The following is a 23633-nucleotide window of genomic DNA, read 5'->3' as shown; positions in this document are numbered from 1 at the left end:
TTTTGCATGATTTTCAAACCAATTTCGAAAATTGGATTTTATAGCGAACAAAGATTTACATATTTCTCCTTACAAAACGTATAAATATGCATGTTGACGCAATACCGCACGCGTGGGAAGGTAAAAATTAATTATTTGACAATAAAAAGCGAAGCAGAAAAAAACATGGAAATAATAAAACGCTGGACTTAATGAAACGCAGTACAACCGGTAAAGAGTAAGCAGGATGCAAATACGGTACGCAGTCAGTGTTGGCAGAATGAATTCAATGAAAATTTTCGGAAACTGGTTTCCCCGTCGCCAACGCTGGAGCTGGAAATACTTTTCGCGTTTCCCTGCAATTTGTACCGCGTAAAGGTATTCCCATTGTTATATTAAACGCACTGTGCATGTGTACGCGTCCGTAGCACATTTAATTGTCCCCTTTGTCGTTAAAAATACAGAGAAACGTTTCGGGGTAAGGGTTGAATGCACTGGCTGCGCGCGACCACCGAGCCGGCGTAATTCTTCCGTATTTTTAGCAGCGGAGAAGAAGGTAATTAAGTATTCCGTTTCTGGTCGACCACTGCCTATTATTCGTCATATCCCGTGTAATTGCAATCACGTCACGAGGGCCTAGCTGCGCTTGCGAAGATGAATTTTTCGCTACGGTTAAAAGGGAATTGGCGATTTCTCATTTCCCTGGCAATTTTTTACTCTACCCTCCCCCGTCGCGCCTTCAGCCAGGTAATGGTTTCCCGGTTATTTGTGAATTAATACAACCACCGGTATCTAAGGTGTTCCGAAACTTTTCGCCAACTTTCAAACGGTAAGCTCTTAATCCCAGCTTAAAGAGCGCCGACCCAATTTCCGGGCCAGCCAATGGCATTCGAACTTTTATCCTTCCCCTCGATAACCTCCGCGAGTAACGCGTTAGAACAGATAGTAAGAGAAGGATCTTAAGAAAATCGGATACTCACTTTCTGACAACGTGCGGCTGTAGTTTCGTGAGTATCTTCGGTGGCTGGTGAACCGTCAGGTTGACGGAGGCGGCCTCCCCGTTACCGATTTCGTTAGTCGCATGGCACTTGTAAGTTCCCTCGCTTCCAAGGTGAACCGAGTCGATCTCGTACCTGGGACCAGTGTTCTCCGACGACATGGAAATGATCCCGGACTCGCCCTCCTTCCACCATTTATACCTAGGCTCTGGATATCCTGGCGGACTCGCCGTGCAAGTGAGGATCACTTTGGTTCCTTCGACGGCGACCGGTGAATCCGGAGTGACTCTCGCTGGGCCTGGCTTGTACCTGACGCGAACGGTCAAACGAGCAGACGCGGAGTAGTTTCTGCTCTTACCGCCCGACGGATGTATCGTATTCATTGCGCCACAGGTATAATTTCCGGCGTGATCGGCGGTGACGCGGATCAGCCGAAGGATCGAGCCGATCTGTCGAAAATCCGGTCGGCCTTCACGCGACCATTCGATCACCGACGGCGGCGGATTCGCAGTCACGTTGCAGTGCACGGTGATCGTGTCTTCGACCTCCGCGATCCTCACAGGATCGCCTTCTATGGACACGGTCGGTGGGTAAAGAACGTCTAGCAGTAGGGAACTCTCGCCCTTCCTGTCCAATTTGTTGTCCGCCTGGCAGGTATACTTGCCAGCATCCTGCACGGTAACTCTTCGTATGGTATGCTGAAAAGTGGTAGCCACGAAGCTGCCGTCTCGCAACCATCGCACGTTCGTCACGACGGGTTTCGAGTCGACGTCGCACTTGAGATCCGCGGTTCCGTTCACCTCCACCTTCAAAGGATTCTCCGGTCCAACTTTGACCCGCGGGAAGTAATTCACGTCGAGGGTCACGTTCGCGCTTAACGTTTCTCCCTTGCTCATGGCTCTGTTCCACACTTCGCAACGGAACGTCGCCTGGTCGTCCTCTTTTTTCGGTTCTACCATTAAAATTCTGCCGGAATGGAGGCTCACGATTTCGTTGCCGCGGTACCATGTGACATTCGGTTCGGGGCTGCCGCCCTCCGTGTTGCACCGTAACTCGAGCTTCTGTCCCTCGGTGGCGGTCGCGAAGCTCGGCGAGATTGTCGGTTGTCCCGGCGCCCTCAACACGGTAAGCGTGATGTACTTCCGGTGGAAATCGTGCCCGGTACCGCCCGCTTTCACCTTGCACTCGTACTTGCCGTTGTCACGCTCGTACGAAACGTTGCGTATCTGAAGGTCGTATCGGCCTTCCTCGAGGTTCATGAACACTTTGTACTGCGGCGATAACGAGAGGTTGTCGATGGCCGCGTTGTCGTGGTTGTCGTTGGTGTGCGTCAACCAGAAACAGGTCACGTTTTCACGGGGCGCTGGGAAACGGCACTGCAGCTGCACGGTGGACCCCTCGTGCGTGTCCATCTGTGTGTCCTCCATGCGTCCCTGTGCCGCCGCTGAAACACAGTGCGAGAGACTCGTTAGAAACGATGTATCTCTCATCGGCGGACGCGCTCATTTTCTTTTCATCGCGTCATCTGCATTTTCTCGCGCTCCTCGTTTCCCATCGCACGGCAGCAGCCGCGTCGGCTCGCCGGATATACAGAGGGAACCAGTGCGGGTGGGGTGGTTTAAATCTACTACATACACGGTCCGAACCGTGTTTAATACTTGATTTCAATCTAGCTCGCGTTTGACATGTCATACTCCTGAAAGCCGCTTATGACACAGTTAATCGGTCTCTTAAATCGATGTAAAATATTCACTGTTTAAAAGCGACTAATTTAGAAAGTAATATCGATTACTTAAGCGACACGAGTATCTTTGATATGCTCGTCGTTAATGGCCCGATAGTCGACGTCGAAAGGGAAAAAATCGTGACGCGAGTGCAGCAAACATGTGCCAATTTAAAGAGTAAAGCTACGATTAATTAGTCTGTAAGGGCCCGTCGTTCAAATTCGAATTCGCGATTGGCTTCTCAATTATTTCATCGGACGCTTTCATATATATTGCATATGTGCAAAATGATGGACGTTGAGACGCGACTCGACGGCGAGGCGATGCCGACGGTGTCTCGTCATTGGGTCGTATAACGGTAAAGTCACCGGTTTGACTTCTCGCCGATATCGCAACCTCTCTCTCTCTCTCTCTCTCTCCTCGTACACGGCATTAAGCCCCTCTCCTTATCGTTTCCTCTAAGGTACTCTCTATCGTTCCCCTCTCTATCGTTCCCCTCTGACCGTTCCTCCTCTACGACGTTCGTCTCCGTTCAACCTTACTCCCTCACCTTTCAAACTCCCTCCTTCCCACGCACCCTATCTTTTCTCAGCCTATGCACCGCGAGTCTATATTTACGTCTGCCTGTCTCTCTATAAATCCATCCGCGCTGCCCCGTTCCTCGCTCCCTTCGCCTCGATACACCCCCGTCTTAGCTATTCATCGACCCATCGTAGTTTACGTTTCAACCCTCGCCTCTGCTTGTTTACTTTTCGATAGCAGAATCTTCTCATTGCGTGCCGCCGCGTTTCTATTTCTTTCGTTGTCGGGACAAGCTGCTACCGGCCGCAATAGAAGCTACTCCCGCGTATTTCAGCTATCTTTACGAGCACGCGTGTCGAGCAACGTGTGGTCCAATCCGAGGCCCAGCCCCTTTCAGTTTCGGAGCACAAACGCGCGTTCAGACCACCGATGGCCTCCGTGTTCCAGCTGCTCCGAAACGTACGGCACGCGAGAGAGAAAAAAAAAAAGTAGGAAGCAGTAACGCCGTAATGACTGGCTAGTTCCGAGACTTTCACCAGCGCTTATCAAGGATTAATGAAATATGAATCAGCCACGTGTGGAAAGAGATTGTAGCACCTATGAATATTTCATAATGACCGCCGTCAAAAGTAGCGGGTTAACAAATGAAACTTGTACCGATCGGCGTCGAGTTGATTCATCAGCTGCCGGAATGCGTCGTAGAAGAAATTGTTTGCAGAGTTTCAGTCGAATGATAAATTCTTCATGGATAAAATTCATTCTTTGTCCGATAAGCGGCATCGGGAACGAGCGTTCGATCACGTCTCGGCTTCCGATCGGGGAATAATCGTGGAGGAATGCTCGTTGACATTTGAATTTGACGAAAGGTGGGGGCGACGTAACGAGCGGTGCACTCGTTTCTAGACTCTAGCCGGAGTGGACGCGCCGCCTCCGGTTCAGGAAAATCGATCGATTCGAAACGAAACGAGCATCGGTTCTCGGTGTCTAACGTATTACGTTCGTCGAAGAAGCAGCAGCTGCAAAGCGGGCCGCGGCGTTAACGGGCCGCTCGTATACACGGAGACACCTGTGGCAGCCGGCTACGTCACGAAGCCTAATACCGTCGCGGTCGTCGTTGCGTCGTTTGCTATTTCCCGAACGGCAAAGCTACCTCGACTAAGCGAGCTGCGTTTTGCATAGAGAGTACCGCGGTTTTAATAGCTCTAAGCTGTTTACAATCAGCCAGGTGTGCCACGCGGTGCATACGAACGCCGTTGTACAGAATGAAGATCGCGGAATGTTTTTTAGTGACACAAGATTATTCAGAAACAAGCGCGCGCGGTCGGTCCGGCGAAAGGAGGGCCGCAGAACGGGTTTGTTAAAAGGCCGCGGAGGCAAAACTCGCTACGGCTGCGACATACCGACGCGGCACGTCGCGAGAGTCGCGACGCCATACAAGTTTCGAAGTTTGCATGCTCATTTTCTCGCGATCCTCTCTCCGGGACGCGAAGCTGTTGCGGGAACACGATGAATACCTGCGTACCCAGTGAACTCCCATGGTTCGTGGAAAAAAAAAACTGCAATATTTCTGGCGGAATGAAAAGAGCGAGTTTTCCCTGGGATATAGGAAAGTGGTGCTCGACGTTTCGGGATTGGAAACGATTGCGGGAGACGATTGTTTTCCATCTCTGGGGAATATACTCACCGGGATGCAGTAGCAGGAGCGTAACGGCGATAATCGCCGCGGCTCGCCGGCTGGTATCCATTCTATCGGCAAAACGAATTCCACGAGCGGTTCGAGTGGAACCGAATAACGAGAGACGCAAATTGCGCCGCTCCATTCGAGCTGGAGGACAGAGTTCCGCGTTGCGGCGACTTTCACCGAGCAACGACGACGACGACGCCGCGCGACGAACAACGACTTTGCCAGCCACACGCGGCATCGATGATCGCATCGATCTCCTCGATCACGCTAGCTGACGCACTATGCGACACATTGCAACACGCGACACCGTTGGTAACGCCACTGCTGTCACACCTACCCGACACACTGAGTCTATCTGAACTCGATGAAACGAAAATAGAAAGCTTCATCGGTCGCGATTCCTCTCGGTCGACCTCGTCTTCCTCGTCGAAAAGGTCTCGATTAAAATACGCGACTACCTGGTGGAAGGCCCACGCGATACGTTTCACGATCCACTGGCTCAAAGGAGCGTCCCATCGCCTCGGGACTCGGCAGAAAGCTGTCCTCGGAGTTTCTCACCGGCTACGGCTGTATTTCTCAAGCGTATACGCTCGCACGCCGATTCCCATCGCGGGGCATCCGCTCGCAGGAAAACCGAAAACGGAGGTTTGCGCGCGATTTCAAAACGCCACGTTGCAGCCGAAGGCACTCCTTTGTTCCGTTGGCACGTAGCTCGAACCACTTTCGAGTAACCAGGTGTGCTTATCCTCCTCGATTCCTTCTCATCCTTTTCCTCTCTCTCCCTCGTACTTCACTTTCCCTCCAGGGTTCTCGATCACCGTTGCGGGCGCAAAAATAGCGGAGGGACGCGCGAGAAAACGGGGTGAAACGGGACGAAAATAAAACAGGGAAAATGTAATTGACGCGTTTATGGCAACTCGAGATTCGACCAGTGAACGCGTCCTTAGATTTTTTAAAATCTTTGCTACGGTGTATAGGAACACTTGGTATCCGTGTGCAGCGTTGAAAAAAATCGCAGCCAATCGGGCGAACGTTAACGCAAACACACTCGACGAGGGTCGCGCGACGACTGAGCTTGGGGTCGCCGTAGCATCGGTGCTACCCCCCACCGTCGGCTTCCCCCCTGTTCCAACGCGTCTCCCACCAGGGCATGGTTTGGTGCGCGTAGCGCAGCGTACGTCGTGCAACCGGTCGGCGATGCACACTCCACGAAGGCACTATACACTGACGAGGGTTACGATGGTAGTGGTTGCGAAGGTGGCAGCGGTTGGAAGACCGACCGACGTGTAAACTCGACGAGGACGGAGGAAGAAACTGGCGCGAAAGACGGAGACGAGGACGGACGAAGAAAGGATAAAGGGAAACGGAGGTAGATCGGGCGCGATGAAGACGAGGCTGAAAAGAGGGTGAAGCCGTTGCGTTAGCGGTGGTTGGAAAAGGTATAACGCGAGAACAGCTTGCCCCCACCGACGTATGCGGCAGGTGGTTCTTACCGCCGCGGGCTACGGCCCATGGGACCGGGCGAACCTCTTCGCGCGCCCGTCTGTCGTTCAGCTTTTTCCGAACCGAACCTGCTACCGTGCCGATTTTTTAACTATCCACGGATGAATCGGCGAACGCGGATGAACGTCCCGTTGATGGCTCAGTTTCGCGGTCGTAAAGAAATTTCAGAGCTGATTAGAACGAATCGAGATAAGAAGTCAGTATCTGATGGGACACGACAGGTGCCACGATAACCACCGAAAACGGAGGGAAGACGGTAGAGTTGAAAAAACAGGATGAATTTAGAAAGGGGTTGGTTAGAATTAATCAAGATCAAACTGGCCATTTGAAAGTCGAGCGAAATGCGCTTATAATAGCCAAGAGGAGGATAAGATATGCGCTCTCTGCATCGATGATGGTTCGGTTTCGCGGTTGCACTCAGCAGGATCATCTGATTAGAATTGCCGAGAGACATTACAGAGCAGCAGGTGTCCACGACCACTGAGAATCAAAGGCGATGACGTGGATGAATCTCCTGATTCGCGATTCTACGCTTATCGTCGGAATCGAGTTTAGAAGAGGAGGTTCGATTCGGGATTAATCAGGGAAAAGGTGGTTCTTTCGTTTGGCCGAAGGACGCCACGGTGCAGCAGGTGTCCGTTTCACGACGATCGCGCCTCTCTTCTCGGTCCACCCCGCCTCTGCGTACCTGCCACGGAACTTTTCGGCCATCTGCTCGTCTCACCGCCGGGAACTCTATTTTTCTAGGAATAAGTACGTGTTCCCGGCGGGATGGGACGCGCCCGTGGAAAGGTGCGCGGGGCATATGGCTCGCGTAAAAATCGACGTTTCCCACCCCCGCTCGTATTTACGGGGAACGAGCCAACCGTGAGAGAAGATCCGAAGGGTGGGAAGGTGTACGAAATGAAATCGAACCCGGGTCTCGAGGACGGAGCTGCTCCCTGAGAGCGAACCCGGAGCTCGACTCGGTTGTTGGAAGGCGGATTCAGCCATGGGGAAACGGTTCGGTTGTCTCGACGGGCGTTTTGAAAAATCTGCCGCTCGATCGACATGTAACAGGGCGAAGTTTGCGCTCGGAACGCGTCGAAAATGCGCTTAATTAAACGGTAACGATTCACGTTCGCGGACCCCTGTTAACGAACCTACCATCCCGCTGGTTCATAGGGTAGGAACGGTCAGCGGGATAAGCCCGACGGAATCGTCGAAATAATTGCGGCCGTGATAATTGCGCCTCGATTCGAACGGCGCACCCCCGCGCGGTCCTCCGGCAGACTTTCGACCCGTCGATTAAAAGCGCGCGATTAAACGCGACGTCATCCCCCGTGTCGCGTCGTAAACGTCTCGAGTGTCTCTCCCGTTCCACCTTCCGCGTTTCTTTCCTTTTTTTTTTATTTTTTTTCATCGCTGCCTGCCCGATCGTAGCCAAGTCGATCGTTCGATTGAAACGCTTTGGCTCTAGACGACGTTACGGCGCAGTTCTAGTTTTATCGACTCCGAGTCTTTCGGAAGTTGATTTCACGTTTAATTGGAATACGTTGGAACAGGACGAGTCCAGTTGACATCGCGCGGCACGAGAAAACGTTTTGTAAAAAATGTATAGCGTACGATTGCGAGATGCATTCGGACACGTCCGCAGGACTTATTCGTAGCGTGTGCTGTGTTTAACGGAGGAGAGATCGAAGGAAAAAGCAACGACGCCGAGGAGAGGGCCTCGCGCAGCCTCCCGTGGCCGCGGCCAGTCACGCGAACCATTAAAGATTCAAAGGCCCGAGGGCGAGCAGATGGTCCCCGAACCGAGGAACGAGAATCGAGAAGAGATCCCGGAGAAGAAGCAACAGCCTGGCCTCGGACTCCGAATAAGCGTACAGCCGGGAATTACATCGGGAACCGGCAACACCGCCGCGGTTACATCCTCCCGGTCGTGCCGGTGACCGAGAGGAACCGACCCCTCTTCCCTCTTCCCGTGCCCTTCGCCGCACGCTCCTCTCCAATCTCGCCAGCTTCTTCTATACATACGTTACGTTCGAACACGAGAACCACTCTCCCACCCCCTACTTCTTCGTTCACCTCTCCTTTTACCTGCCTCTTCTCCTCCTCTTCGTCGACCTTTCATTTTCCACGGCGACGTTCTCTCTCCCACTTTTATCTCTTTACCTGGCATTCTCCTCGGGTCCGACAACGTCGCCTCCGCGGTCTCGCAACACCGTTGGGCCCGCCAGCGAGCCGGCAACGTTGCACCGTCAGGCCCCGGCACGTACAACACCTCGGGCCCACGGCGCGAGCAATGGCTCCGCTCGACTTTCTTACCGTTACCATTTCCACACGTGCGTTATCGGCGCCAGGCTTTGTTCCACGATCGCGACATCGTCCGAATCCATCGGGCGCGTCACGGCTCATTCCGTTCGCAGTTCGCGTTTAAGTTCGATGACACCGAGATTCATCGTTCGGTTCCAGAGGTCTCCTTCGATAAGGAGCGTACGCACATATCTCTTGCGACACCCGTTGATCGATGACGTTCGCGGGTAATTGTAGGAACCGGCCGTTTCCGCTTATCCGACCCATAAATCGTGGCCTCGAGGACCAGAGCTCTTCGGATGCAACGTGACTACTCGTTCCCGGAATCCCACAGATGAAACAGGCCCTCAAACTCGAGTGGTTCCCCGAACACGAGTAATAAATTCGTGGTACTCTCTAAGTCGGTCCTCTATTGGACAGGCCGTTCTAAACGTACTTCTTCTATTGAACCTCTTTCAAGGTCTAATTGACGCCTAGCTCACGCTATTGTACCGCGATTAGAAGCGAAGTAGAAAAACCTGTCGCGAATCGCGACGAGCGTGCGTCTCCATTAGCAGGGATACGATATTTGCTAAGCCGGACCACTCCTTTGTTTCACCTCTACAATAGGATAGAACATCGTCCACACACATTAAACCGGTCAGCCTCTCTTACCTGGACCCACGTCCTGAAAGAGCGCCATAGAAACGGCTCGAGAACTCGCAACGAAAAAGTCCTTAAATCAAACCAACTGAATTGTAAATTCATAATTCAGATATACTTCGTGTTTAAATCCCTATCATCAAATACTTGATAACCTTTCAATATTTGATACTGAATATGAATCTGTCACTAATTCTCTAACAAATTCTGTCGTGTGCACATTGAATTACGAATATGTATTAAGACGGCTTGTAGTTCTATTTTACCGTTGAAGCAGAGATTCGTCTTAAGACGGTTTATTCATAGTATGACATGGTCGGGCATTAAAGCCAGCCAGGCAAGACCGTCTTATGTCTTGTCGGACTTGCACGCGTCGTGGCTGCTAAAGGTATCTCGAAGCAAAGGCAGGAGAGGGTAGAACACATCCACCCACGCCACGTCGCTTTCGCTGGACGCTACCGTCCCCGCCTTTCGTCGACCTTGGAATTCCTGATTCTCAGGCATAGCGCGTCCACAGCTCGCTGCTCGAACAAATGCGAGGTTTCGTCGGCCAGAGTTTAGCTCGACGCGATGGACACGCGAGGACGTGAAAGACGCGTGTACCGCTAGGCCGATACCGATATTGGGTGGACTCGTTTCACGGTCGTGAACAAGCTGGTATCCCGGTTCAAGCGACCACGCAACGCCTTATTGGCTGACTAAACTCCTCTCGGTATCCCATTTTTGGAGAACAAAAGTTTTAAGATCGCAGGGTAATTACTTTCGAAGGACTTAATTGATCACGGCGTCTTAAGAGTTTCAATGGGCTCGTTATTCCCGAGTCGTTAAGTATTCGTATCTATATTTCTCTTGACACTTGGGTTAATCGTTCTCGGAACGCGTACCTGCTGGGTAATCGTTCGCACATGGTCCCGAACGTTTAAGCGGGCAGCACGAGAGGACACGGCCTCGCGGTCGAGAGAAGAGGCTGAGCGAAACCGTATGGCCCCTCGGAGGAGCCGCGTAACAAGAGGCTCTTTCATTTGGCGGTCGCAGGAACGGCCGGACTGGTGACAAAAACTCTCTCCTCGTTGCCTCGAGAGAGGCTGAGAGAGCGCTTATTGCGCGTGCACCCTACCCACCGTAGTTTTCGAGGGCATTCTTCGAGTCTGTCCTGGCGAACACTGCGCCACGCGCGAGAGAGAGAGAGAGAGAGAGAGAGAGAAAGAAAGAAACACGGGTTGAGTAAAAGAAATGGAGCGAACGCGTCAGAAATGAGATGCGACGGCAACGTGCCGTTGCGGGCACACGCGTTTTAAGGCGACCGTGTCGCGGCTTTGCTATGTGTCGTACCCAGGGCGAGACCGTCGTTTACGAAATGAGAAAGAAATGTAAACGAAGAGAACGCCGGGAGCAGCGAAGAGCGAGGAGGATGCCCCGATAAGAAAAGAACACGTGCCACCTCGTTAAAACATGAGACGACCGGATATCGCGGGCCAGGGCTTCTGTTATGTACTACCGTGGAATAACAGTGGCCATACGAGTATCGCGCGGACCAGCGCGCCCATATTTGTGGACGAGCCGGCAAACGCCGGTAGGAGGCCGCGGGTCGGGGGCTGCTGGCAGGGAAGAAGCAGGAGAACTGGACTGGCCAGCCGTACGAACAGACGGAAGGAACGAAGGAGAAGAGGCGGAGGTGGAGAGGTCTTGGGTTCAACGTTTCCTAAGAGACGATAGGGGCTAAATTTAACCATGTCCGCGTCACGGTATGCCAGATACCGGAGCACCGTCAAAATTTCCTTTGATTGGCGTCCCGCGATCGATGCCTCGGCGTAGACTTCAATAGCCGCGGTTCGACGTAAACCAGACCCGGTAGTACGGTAAGCCCGAGACCGGTCCCCGAGACCATGACGGATGAAACAAGGTCGCGTTTCCGTGAAAAGACATCACGCGCACGACCTACTCTACTATCGCAAATACAATAACGAACAGAATGGAGGATACAAACACGAGGCTTTTGTAGTTAATGAAATTTTTGTTGAAAAACGCATGGTTAAATTGGAGCAATAAAATTAAATCGTTTCGTAATTCTGTTACTTTTTTCTTTGATCCGTGTAAACATTTGGACAAGACAGCATGAAACGCAGTTACCAAAACGTTTCTGGTCGGAGGAACAAGATAACAACGTTTTACATCAGCTCAGCTTTAAAAATTACTTTAATTAAAAGAACTTCCTGATAACGCTTTGAGAATGTAAAAAACCGTGACGTCTAGGGATTACTACTACTACTACTACTACTACTACTGCGGAGGAGAACACTTCTTACATTAATTGAAGAGACAAAACGGTGGACACTTATATTTGATTGCACCATAAAATTTAGGACGGCGATTATATAATAGTAGGTGTTGGCTCGGTGCCTTTTCGCGACCTTTCGCTCGAGGATCTTACCGAAGAGGGAAGTTAATTGGGAAAAACAAGCCGAGCCCTCGAACGAATGGGGGAGATTCGAAGATAAGAAAGCACGGAGCAATTAAGAGGTGTCAAGCCGATCGACTTGGAAAATCCCTTCCTTTAACTAAGCAAGAGTCGACGTTTGATCGCGTTAAGCGGGAGCCGATAACAGCGGCTTTCATTCGACCTCCGATAAGAGGTCGCCAGGCTTCTTTACACACGCCTGCTGCTGGTATCGGTCGCCGAGTTTTCCCGCCTCGTTTATCTTTCCACGATTGCTTTTTTCTCCGAGCTCCCTCCTCGAAGGCTTCCGTTGACGGAACACCGGGGCCCGCAGCTCGTTCTCGCGTGAAACAATGCGCGCGTATCATACACGGTGTCTCGTTACGCGTGAGCAATCCTCCATCGATTCACCGCTTCGAAAACACTGATCAAGTTTATGTAATAATACTTGTTAACTAGTTGTAATAATCACTGCTCAATAAATACACAGATTAAATAGAACGATGTGTAAGAAAACTCCAAGGCAAAGTATGTCGAACGTGGGTCATCTGCGTTTCGTCAATGCACGCCTCTTGAGATGCGATAAACACTGCGAAGACTATGTTGGCGGTCGGAGATCCTAAAGTATATAAAGTATTCTTGTAGTACCGCAATTATAAAGGAAATAAAATTGCTAGAATTTTTCGTCTGAGGACCGATAATGCGACGTCGGGCCACCCCGGAGAACCTAGAAAGTCCTGAAAGAATCTAGAGTCCTAGGAAAGATATTCAATCGAGCTACGAAGTGTATGAACATTTATTTTTTTTACACAATGTATGAAAAATACTCGCGATAATTCCTATCGCGTTTTATATCTAATTTTAATGTTTATGATCTGATGGATTTATAATTTATAATAAGAAACGTATGTACACATAAGTATTCTCGTGGCGCCAATACGTTTATGGATTTCTGGCGATGTTTCAAGTAGTTCGATCAATTTCTCGAGTGTCGCCCACATGTTACGGGACACCGGGTACAAGTACGCTCCGACTCAGGGTCTCGACATCACCTCAACGGTGAAGGAGCGTGGGAGACGTTTGAGCCGCGTATCACGTGTCCCTGGTGTGCGTTTTCTACGCAACGTAACGTAAGTGCATACGCGACGCGCACGTAGCGTGCATACGCACGCTGCGGCTGCGTGCCTACGTGCTCAGGGATGTGGAGGGGCCCCATTGCCACTGCAGAACCGAGGACTCCCTTTGTATCCCCTTCACCGGTATTTTGTTTTACTCGCGGAGAACGGTCGAACGTGACCGAGCGACCTAAACGCACTCGCTTCGGGCGAGTCGTCTAGGCTGTTCGTTTAGCTCGCCTCTATTTTGACGTACTGGAAAAGTAACGAGCTCGCGTTTTACGACCGTAACGAATCCCACCCCGTTCTCCCCCGTTGGAACGAAACTGAAATGCGATCGCCACGATCGAGGTTGGGAAAAATCCAGCTCCAACCAAATGCCTCGATTCAATGAACTCCGATAGTTTTATCGCTGGCGTTATCGTGTTACAAGCAGGAAATGCAAGCAATTTAATCGTAACAATATTTGATTTTTACTCATTGAAAATCAACTCAAAGAAATTCAGTAAATATTTTTGTTTACGCAAACTGTTCGCGTGAATGACCATTTTTATACAGATTTCAGAATAGGTGTTTAATAAAGTTGTAGACGGAGTCGGTAGAAAAGGCACGTACACAGCTGGCTAATCCCGACACGAGACTCGCATTAGCCGAGCAATCGAACCAAGGACAGCATCCGCGCTTGGTCATCGCGCGCAAGCCCGATAAGGGAACAAAGTACTACGTAACTCTATTTCAAGCGATATTACCTAACTCCGGTGCCGAGCGCATAATGCCATAACGGGCTTGTATACCCGAGCACACGGTTTCGTACGGCCAACTTCTGGCATCGAGTACATTTTTAAAGCGAGCCGCGCGGCACGGTGTCGCTCGTAAATCTGTTTAGAGACAAGACGTGATCGAGTGGCGGTGTAAAAGGAAGAAGAGCCGCGCAGCAGAGAAGTCCGCGAGAGTTTGGTGGACGCGATGACACGGAGAATACATGGCACCCCACGCGACGATTTATCATCGACCAGGATGGGCAGGAGGGGGGCGGAAGATTCGCTTATCTCCGAGACATCTCTCTTCGGACCGCGTCCGGTACGATCGATTTTCCTCGATCGAGGAAAGCGCGAGGAACCTCCTTATCGCGGCCGAAACTGTGCTACGTTGGTATCCAGCGAAACTGCGCGAGAAGTTCGCCGGGGGTGGCAACCTGTTGCATCACGGATTTCCGGACACGTTTTCCGCGTGCGTTTGTGCGCGCGCCCACCAGCAAAGGAAAACAGAATAGAGAGAGAGAGAGGGAGATAGTAAGGACCGATGCGATGCGTCGTTTTCCGCGGATTTGCCGCGTTGCGTCACGTTGCTTGACGCATGTTACTCGGTGAATCAGGCCAGCGCGTATCTTCGCTAACGCAATCCGTAATTAGCAATTCTAAAAAACTTAGAATTAGTTAACAGCGTCGTCGACGACGAGTCGAAGTTTCCAAGAGGACGATTTCACCGCGATTCGCAGTAAAAATGTTATTGAATTATCCGCATTCGATGGATACTTCGAATCTCGTATTTCTAGGAATGATGAAAATAAATCACGGTAATGGATCGCGTTCGCCAATTGATTCATAATGGAGAGAACGAGGATAAATTTGATGGCATTAAGTGGAACTTTACCGGTGTTTGAAGACGTACGACGTCGCGATATCGACGGGCTGGAAGATCGACCGTTATTCGAGGTTTCCTTGGAGCCGAGGAAACGCGCAGATCGCAGGCCTGTTTCGAGCGCGTACGTACGTACTCCAAGGTGTGTAGTGTACGTCGAAGAACCGAGGGTCTTGCATCTGCGAACCCGTCACACCGGTCCCACTTCTCCTCGCATTGGCGTAGGAGCCGGGTTTTCCTCGGTGCGAGTTCGATCCGACGACCAAACGATTTAAAGGGCTACGGAGAGAGCAGGAGACCACCGAACGAGGTCACAGTATATAACGTGTCATTAGCTCGAGGAAGTTACTTTTTTGTTCGACCGCTTTTACCTGGAAACGAACGGGATTAAGCCAACAGCCGGTTAACTATCGAACACCGTCTGCGAAGTAATTAATAGTCGAGGCTCTAGCTAGATTTAATCGAACGGGATAATTGCCAGATTATACGGGGAGTCCTGGCGAAGTTCGCGTACTCGTGTTGCTTGTCCCTGTTTTCGCTGCTCGAAGAAAGCGTTCGTTAAACGGGGCGTCATTAGGAAATGCGACGTTTCTTAAACCTATAACAAATCGATCTCGATTCGTTGTGTCGGCGAAGAAAAAGGAACTAGCGAGATAATCCTGTTTTCCTACGACGGCGTACACGCCTGTCGAGTTTCCTCGGTGCGGCAGGAGTCGCACGATCGCGAGCACAATGCGCCACGGGATGGCCTGAATTTTCCGAGTGAATCGGTTCTCACGTCGAACGGAAAAGAACAAGCGCGGGTTCACGAGACTCCGGGCCACGCCGGGAGAGACGTACCTATTCGTGCTCCAAATACAAGAGGGTTTTCTCGTTTCGCGACGCTTTTCAACGGGCTACTACTCTCGAACGCATTTCCTCGTCATGGGCTTTTTTCCCCTCGCCGGTCGGAGATACAGCGTAATACTCTAATTTCGCTAGTTTCGTCGCATCTTCGTCGCGTAGTGCCGGACGACAACTTTGGAAAGCATTTTTCCCGGAGCAACGGCCCTCCCGCGCCGCGCAATCCCCTACCAGGTTTTTTGTCCACGTCTCCTCGTTGTTCGTTTCTCCGGCCAGGCCGGGTCAGATCCCCGGTGTTTTTTGCGCGCCCAGGCAAAGTCTGGCCCGAGACGGGAAATTCCTGATGAAAACTGAAAATTCTTGGCTTTGCGCCATTGGATTCCAGTCGAGCCGGTTGCCTCTCCTACCACGCCGTTAACTTCTTTCTTTTTCTCTCTGTCTCTCGTTCTCCAACGCTTACCCGCCCCCTTCCTGTCCCTCGACGCTCTCTATCCTCGACGTTTTCTCTCTTTTTCTCTCTGACCCCTCCCGCCTCCTCTGCCACCTCCGACCGAGAGTCTACCTTTAGCACTCTCGAGACCTGGCCTCGTAGCACCGCTCATTGCCAGTGGAACGCGTGACTCGATCCATCCTGGCCTCTTCATTTCGGCTTTTAAACGGTCCGATCGATTCGCGTTACTTTCGCTGGATTTCAATCCACCCCTTTTGCGCGTTCGATACCCTACGGTCAAGAGCGGATCGGACGCGAACAGATTCTTTGAAGCTCAATAATATACGCTCGACACTCATACGAGCGTGCTCAAACAGAATCCGACGTTGATCTTAAAACGGGTTTGTAGAAAATTTGAAACGCGCAAAACGCCCGTGGCTCTGCATTCTAAACCGAAGAAATACTGGAAGAAATCAATCAATACAGGGAAATATCGACAAGCCCTTTTCGCGCACCACCTCCGGCATCCATAAGCGACCGTTGCATGGAAAACGATTGATCGATCGCGAATGTCTCGTCGACGAAACCGTCGACGGTGAAACTTTTTCGTTCCAACAAAAGCCAGGAGCGCGCGTGTATTTGCGAGCACGCCCGCCTCGGGCTCTATAATAGCGTTTAAACGGCCAGTTCTTGGCTACCCAATTGCAGTTTTATGGAATACCATCGAGCCGACTCGTGAAAAGTCTGCCTCGGCTAATTGTACCATACGTATATCCAACCCGCGCACGTATATATATATACATATATATATGTATACGTGTACATAGCAGCCTCGACACTCGTGCCATTAGTACTCTCCTCGGGTTGCGCGGATCGATGGGGTCGCGGCCAATAACGCTAAGCCTCCCGATCATTAGGCCACCGGTAATCCTCCCGAATACGGTCTGGGAAGAATTCTAGAGGCCGCGCGTCCCTTTTCAGGCTGCGATTCCAGGAAGGGAGACCGAACAACGCCTACCATTGTACACTGCGCGGTACTGCAACGATTTTCGACTTCCAAGAAGCAAACCGAGACACCGATACCACCGTCGAGATCAAAACTAAGAAATTACTTCAATTTCGTTGGGAGATGTTACAAAAATATTGCTCGCTCCGCGTCCGCTATTTTCATACCGGGTATTGGGTACGGATCGATGGTACCGAGCAATGTTTGAAAATTTATGCACATCTTTTATCTGTTCCGAAACCAAAGTGTCACAGTCTACATATTTTAGAACGCGTGCCAGAAATTCCTGATTGTATTCATCGGTACGGCGCATAGCCGAAATTGCAAATAAAGTACGATAAGCAAAACCGTGATAAATGAGAGGCATTCTTCTAAACGGGCAACGGGCGAGTGTAAGAAACATTTTTTATTCAGCGGATGAAAAATCTGTGATTCGACGCACGATAGCTCGATCGTTCATGTACGGCCATGGCCGGAGTCGCTCATTTACGAGCATTGCGTTCGCGTCGTTACGCAATCCTGGTGTTTATGGTCGAGTAACGGCCGGCAGAACGCGCGCACTTACTAGGCCAGCCACTAACCAACGTTGTAAACCCGCTACCGACCCTACCTAACTCCCTCCCACCCGGCCGAACTTTTCCTTTTCGCCGTTGTTGCCCGTGGAAAACGAGGTAGCCCCGCGCACTATGCGATATCATCGCGGCGAGGCGAGCTCATTTTTATAAAGAAAGGACGTACCGCGGGGCTCGCGTAAATTTCCGAGGCAACATCTCTCCCGTTACTCGCCGCGTCGTCGTCGCCGCGTCGTTGGAAAAGTTTCGCGACGAGCTTTGAAAGGAAGCTGCGCTGCGCGAGGAACCGGAGAAAAAATGAGCTGCGATGCGTCCGAGCGAGGTAAGGCAAGGAGATCGTTACGCTCGAGCACATCCGCCGGCCGAAGAAGTTTATCCGTGGCTTTTCCCGGTGAACCGAGAGCAACGAACAGTCCCGGTAAGAAGAGGAAGACAGAAGCTGCCGAGAAAAGTGCGGAAAAACGAAGAGTACGTGAGAAACCGGAGCCCGACGCAACGTCGGGGAAGAAGGCGAGCGTCCCGAACGGAGCGGGTAATATCGACGGAAGGCACGCCTGGTGGAACCGCGACGTACGAGCGAGCCGAGTAAGCTCGATAAAACTAGTTCCTTGAATAGCTCGAGGATATGGCTCCCGTTCGGACCCTTTGTTCTCGTTTATCGAGCTATTCGCGGCCAGTTCTCGCGGTCGCGACTTTCCGTTGCGGCCACGCTTCTCGACTTGCCAGTCGGGTAGTTAAGACGAAGACGATGGGGCGACTTCTACTTCTTTCCCGTCAACTTTCCCGACAGACAGGAGGAATACGAATGAGAGACCTCGCATGGACGGTCCCACGTAGGAAGGAGCGAGGCTGCGTGTCGGTCTCTCAATAAGTCGGAGGACATTCTCCCCCGCTTGACTTCCGCAAACACGCCGAAGAAAAGACGGTGAAACGAGAGCGACGACGGCGACGACGACGACCGACGAAGGTAGGGTGGAGCTGCCGCGGAATCCCGTGTCTCGAACGCCTCCAGAGGCGGCGAGCGCTGAGAGGCAAGAACGTAGGAAAGTGTTTATCCTTGAGATTGGACGTTCCGGGAGCTATCCTCGTAATCCCCTGGTGGCAATCTCGTAATCTCGCCGTATAACTTCGCCGCCCTGCCATACTCTCGGGCGTCCACGGCTGCCGATCCGGACGACGACGCACCCCGGCTACGAGGCCTGGGGATATCTTATCCTATTTTATCCGAGATTCGGTGCCATTGTGACCGGGTCAATATTTTTCACTCGTTTTTCCTGGTAACCGTCCCTCCGAGCCCTGGGAGGAACAATAATTCGCGGTGCTCGGGGGCGGAAACGGAAATCGAGGATGTCGAAGGAAGACGCGTTAATAGTCCCCAAGATGGAGCTTTTCACGAGGAAGGGTCACTTCCTGGTGCCTGCGGAAGTCGCGGAAAGAGGATATAGTGTAATCCGTTTTCTCTCCGTTTTAAATTTCAATAAATGGATCTGACAACGGTACAATCAACAAGTTAATGAAGCTCTCGAGCTGCTCGACGTTGTGTATAATGACAGAAATGGAAATCGAGGGGAGCGGTAGTTAAATATCGTGAGGAGACGCGTTAATCGTCCCGAGGCGTAGGCCTTCCACAAAGAAGGAGCGAGGTCAGAAGTACGGCTTCTTACTCTCCCCCGTCTCCTTCTCGCTCCTCTGTTCGTACTAACTAGATACTCCGGTGTCTTCGAAAACCGAGGCGGCCACTCCGAGCTAACGAAAGGTAAACTTTCGTTCGCGAGAACAAACTTATCCGTCCGGTTTTTGTCCGCGACGGTGAACTTCCATCCCCCGCATGGGTCGAAGATTCGCGCGATGGCTTAAGAAACCCGACCCCGAAACTAATCGACTCGACCCTGAGTCCCGTCACGATCGACTTCCGGGGACGTTTGCTCTTCCGCTTCCTAGATTTGATGCCACCCGGCATACGACGTCTCCTCGGCCGAACAAATGGAACACGTCCTGGCTACGTGGTATCTCCGAATCAATAAGACGGGTCCGCATTATGCATAGAGTTGCGAGTTATTATCCGCATGCGACTCGGCTCGGTGCCGGGTTTCCGGTTTCGCGCATCCTCTCGATCCTGTGATCGCGGTCTCCCGTGTAGCTGCGGATAGGAAAATGAAACTCGACGTGTTCCGCGGAAACAATCGTCGGATGTATCCCGAATAATCAATAACCGGACGCGGCGCGTACGAAGATAATGGAAATGTCAGCAATACGCGACCTCGAAATTAATAATCAGTTCGAAATACCGGAATTAAATGTTTCACAGAGTGTATTAAAATCGGATTCGTCTCTGTTAGCGCGGAAAATAATCGTCCGCGAGCCTCTGCGTCCGTGTAATCTTTTTGTAACAGCATCGCCGCAGAGCGGAACGAAACAACCGGCGAGATATAATAATAACGTCGTCCCTCTCGCGTGTACGAGAGGGATGAAATGGGACGGCTGGATTTGCGAACAAGCTTTAAGCTCTTCGATTCGGTATTATAAGGATTGACGTTGAAACATCATCGCCGAGGAGATTTGGCGTGACGGCCGGATCGAGGGTTGGTAATTCAACACCCCCGCCGCGAGAGACATTTATGTCAACTATCCGACAATGGACTCTCCTCGTTAGATTACCAGCTTCGGTAAACGTACTTACCGGCAGATTATACGGGGGATTAGGGTAAACTTCGTTATTTCGTTACATGCCGAGTCTCCGTCCCGACGATCTTAATTTAACGAACCAGACCCGATCAAAGAAACCGAAGACTCGTTACGAAAACAGCCAGACAAACAATTATGGAAATTACGATCGTTACCATAAAGGTGGGGTTGGTTCCTGGAAGGTTCAAAGGAGCCCGGATCCGTTCCGTCAGGATCGGCTGGTCTAGGACACGCGTTCGACTCGCGGCTAAAAATCCCCTCGAGACGTTTAGACGGCGTTTAAGGGGCGACCCCGTTTTCTCGCAATTCGACCGCCTCGAAAAGAGCTCGCGGCCGTTACAAAGATAGCGCTAACTGGATTTAAACGATCGCAGCCAGATCGATAAGCCGCGCTCGAAATTGATCCGACGACTAGACCGTCCTTTCGCATATTACATGCGAAATCATATTATTACAGAATAATTGCAATGTGCGAACGATATAATTTATAAAGTGTCGTATTACGTTGTTCATTTAATTCTTCAGCTATTATTTTTTACAATATACATTTTTACTGTATTCTTTCTTTTGTACGTTATAATGGACTTTACCTGTGAAATAAAGAATTATCATTATTACTACTTTTATAAGTATGTTACATTTCCAATGAGTGAACTCATTTTTATGCACGTTCGTGCGAGATACGATCTGAGAAAAGTTCTGAGGAATAAACTTTGCTTTTTGAATTTGATCGGTGACAAGCTTGAAACTAGTGGACTGAATTTCTAAACATCCCCGGAGGATATGTCGAGAAAGAAAGGTTAATTCCAATCGGTGGAACGCGAACGAGGTCGGGGAGAAAAGTTGAAAACGAGATGATTTACTTTCCGACAGCCGTTCCACCGTTCCATCTACGTGTGTGTACCGTCTTCTGCGGGTCTTCCGTGTTTACCGTACGGCCTCTCTTGTAATCTTCCAACGTTCCGGTTCCCGCGTTCGGCCGTCCGCGAAACCGCGAAAGGGAACGCGTCTTCTAACGATGACCAGAGGGTAAAACGGTTAACCCCTGGTGAAAAAGCGAGCCCGGGACGCGGAAGTTCCTTGAAATTAGGCGAGGATCTACCAGCGGTCGACGGAGAGAGGGACGAGGAGGGTCGAAAAGGAACCGTAGTCGGTGGTAAAAAGTTTGAAAAAAGAAATAGCAGCTGAGTGGCCGGGAGTAAAAGCTTGTTTCTGGCGGCGTTCCGCGGTAGCTCCTCGCGGCATTAATATGTATTTCGTATCGTTACGGACGGGACCGTGGAAAGGCGCCTCGTGTCCGCGTGAATCGCATCGCGGATCCGACTTAACGAATCGACTTTGAGCGAGTGAAGCGTACAGTTCGATGGAACTCGATGGGACGTTATTGCGGTACGAACCGGAATTATTCTACACACGCTGTCAGTCCTATGTACGCCGTCGAGAAATTAATTACCAAATGGCATCGAGGGGTACTGCGCGCCAAGGGTCTTTTGATGGTCAACATCGAACAGGTGTTCGCACTATAAACTTAACTCATCGTTGCAGTGATCAACGATAAAGCGTATGTAACAACGTCGTTCCCAGAGACGGGGCAATACAGCACGATACCGTAACCAGTAGGTAGGCAGTAAACGAGTGAAATAGAATAGATAAAAGAGAGTTCCGAGCGGTCGGCCCGTTCCGTGCGCCGCAGACCGTGGCAAGGGCGGCCCTTAAAGGGCACAGGGGCGAATGGTAACCAGAAAAGCAATTCAATCTGGAATCGGCAAGATAGAGGCGAGCCGTTGCGGCGGCTAGACCGTTCCATTACCGGTTTACGGAAAGAGAAAAAGGTACGGAGCGACGCTGGAAACTGGCAGCAATGCCGGCACGGTTCGCCACGACCCGACGCAATGCGCGGCTATTGTCACGGATAATTGCACGGCTAGTTAGCCGGGGCTGCGCGAAGCCACCTCGTAAACATCCCGAGCCACGCTATCTGGTTGCAACGCCTCCACCCCTCGGGCCCCTCTTTTAAGAAATTTTCTTCCCACGTTTTATCTATCCTCGATTCGCGGGGTTCCGCGTCTTACCGCGCTTTGGGAACAGAAAATGGAGAGAGGAACGCGAAACCTCCCTCCCCAGCTGGCTAGATAAGCTAACTGCCTCCGATTCTATTTGTACCATTCCCGTGTTGTTACGACTTTTCTTACCAGCGACAATGTATCCCTGGCGTTCGAGGGAAGACAATCGTCGTATAAATCTGATAATCTATAATTGAACCGTTCAAACTGTCGTTATATCAATTTGTCGCGACTTCTTTTTTTCGGTAGACGCGTTAAAGGTAAACGAGTCGATCTGAGATAACGCGAGAGATTGAAAAAGCTCCCATCCAACGTTACTGACGGAACAGCGAAAAAGGGGGAAGTCATCGCTTTCGCGTTTTACTCAGCGCTTGGGAGATTGTAAAGGGACGAGGAAAAGAAACGGTTGTCCCCGACGCGAGGCGCGATACGAGATAAGCGAACCGCCCCCGATTCTATTTGTTCCGGCTTGATTCGAAGACGGAACAAAGACGCGCGGGTTCGTCCATTAGCCTTGGGTGGGAAACGAGAACGACGGGCGCGGATTGCTGGAATAGGGTAAAGTACCCGGGCGCACGGCTGCATAGGTAATACTGTGTAACGGGGCAATGTGGGGTAATCGGGGAATTAAAGTTACACCCGGAGACCGATCTCCTTCGAGCGTAGCCAAGGCTAGTGGTCTCGCCTTGCCTTGCGCGGGTTCCGAGAAATATGCGCGACGTGGATGGAATTTCTTTAATCGTATTGCCAACGGCTCAGCCGCAGCAAAAAATCCGCCTTCATTTATGATACGCGTGTTACACACGTTGCAATCTTATCGTCGATACGTTCAGGGGTGCGAATATAAAATATATTCCTGTAAAGGGTTAGTCGATTTGTGTATTACAACAAGAGCTTTTACTATTTTTATACGTGTATCTTACTATTGTACATTATACATGTTTTAACATGTGTGATAATAATTTTATAATAGTCATTTTAATAATTCTTCTGACTGACGATCGATCAGGCGATGGGCTTGATAATTCTTAGTCCTAAATCGCATCGAAACTCCCTCTTCAACTTATCGGCTCTCAATCGACCCCCAATAACGTTATACTGACCCAAGGGATTGCTATCGATCACTTTGACGACCCCTGGTGCATAGTATCGGAGGAACTCGCATTGTCACATAGGGATGCTGTTTTTCGTACGGTTTTCCAGGCAGAGTCGTCGGAAGCTGAACGTCAATTGGTATCAAGATGGTCCACGAGCAATTCCATCGACTGTGCGTCTCTGCGAGGCCCTGTCGTAAGCACTCGAGAATCTCTCTTTCTCTTCCTTTGGCTTCGTCGAGGACACCGTTTGTACTTACATAGGTACGCGTCGTGGATCGCGGATGAGCTGAAACCCGGGTACGCGGGGAGTTCCAGGGTGGAAAAGGGAAAGGAAAGCTCGTTCCCCTTGGCTGGAATGGGAAATGGAGGTTTCGGGAAACGGGCGCAAGACGCGGGC

At 51.0% G+C, this 23633-nt stretch overlaps 1 protein-coding gene across 2 annotated transcripts in view; it reads right to left on the bottom strand.

The window, feature by feature from the left end:
- Nucleotides 1-23633, bottom strand: part of ed (hemicentin protein echinoid) — a 39623-nt gene that overhangs the window by 3960 nt on the left and 12030 nt on the right. The window contains exons 1-2 of one of the 2 annotated variants that reach the window (XM_018022315.2): nucleotides 4908-6428; nucleotides 960-2421 (exon numbers count right to left, since the gene is read on the bottom strand). In XM_018022315.2, the coding sequence (XP_017877804.1) occupies nucleotides 960-2421; nucleotides 4908-5157 (1712 nt within the window). In that variant the 5' untranslated portion in view covers nucleotides 5158-6428. Of the gene's footprint in view, nucleotides 1-959; nucleotides 2422-4907; nucleotides 6429-23633 lie in introns of those variants that run through there. The other variant, XM_018022316.2, reaches the window with a different exon arrangement.

This window comes from Ceratina calcarata, unplaced genomic scaffold (genome assembly GCF_001652005.2).
Source record: "Ceratina calcarata isolate Rehan_Ccalc_2016 unplaced genomic scaffold, ASM165200v1 scaffold283.2, whole genome shotgun sequence".
Classification (NCBI taxonomy): domain Eukaryota; kingdom Metazoa; phylum Arthropoda; class Insecta; order Hymenoptera; family Apidae; genus Ceratina; species Ceratina calcarata.
The sequence above is the reverse complement of the archived record's forward strand: the minus strand, read 5'-3'. Positions and strand labels throughout refer to the sequence as shown.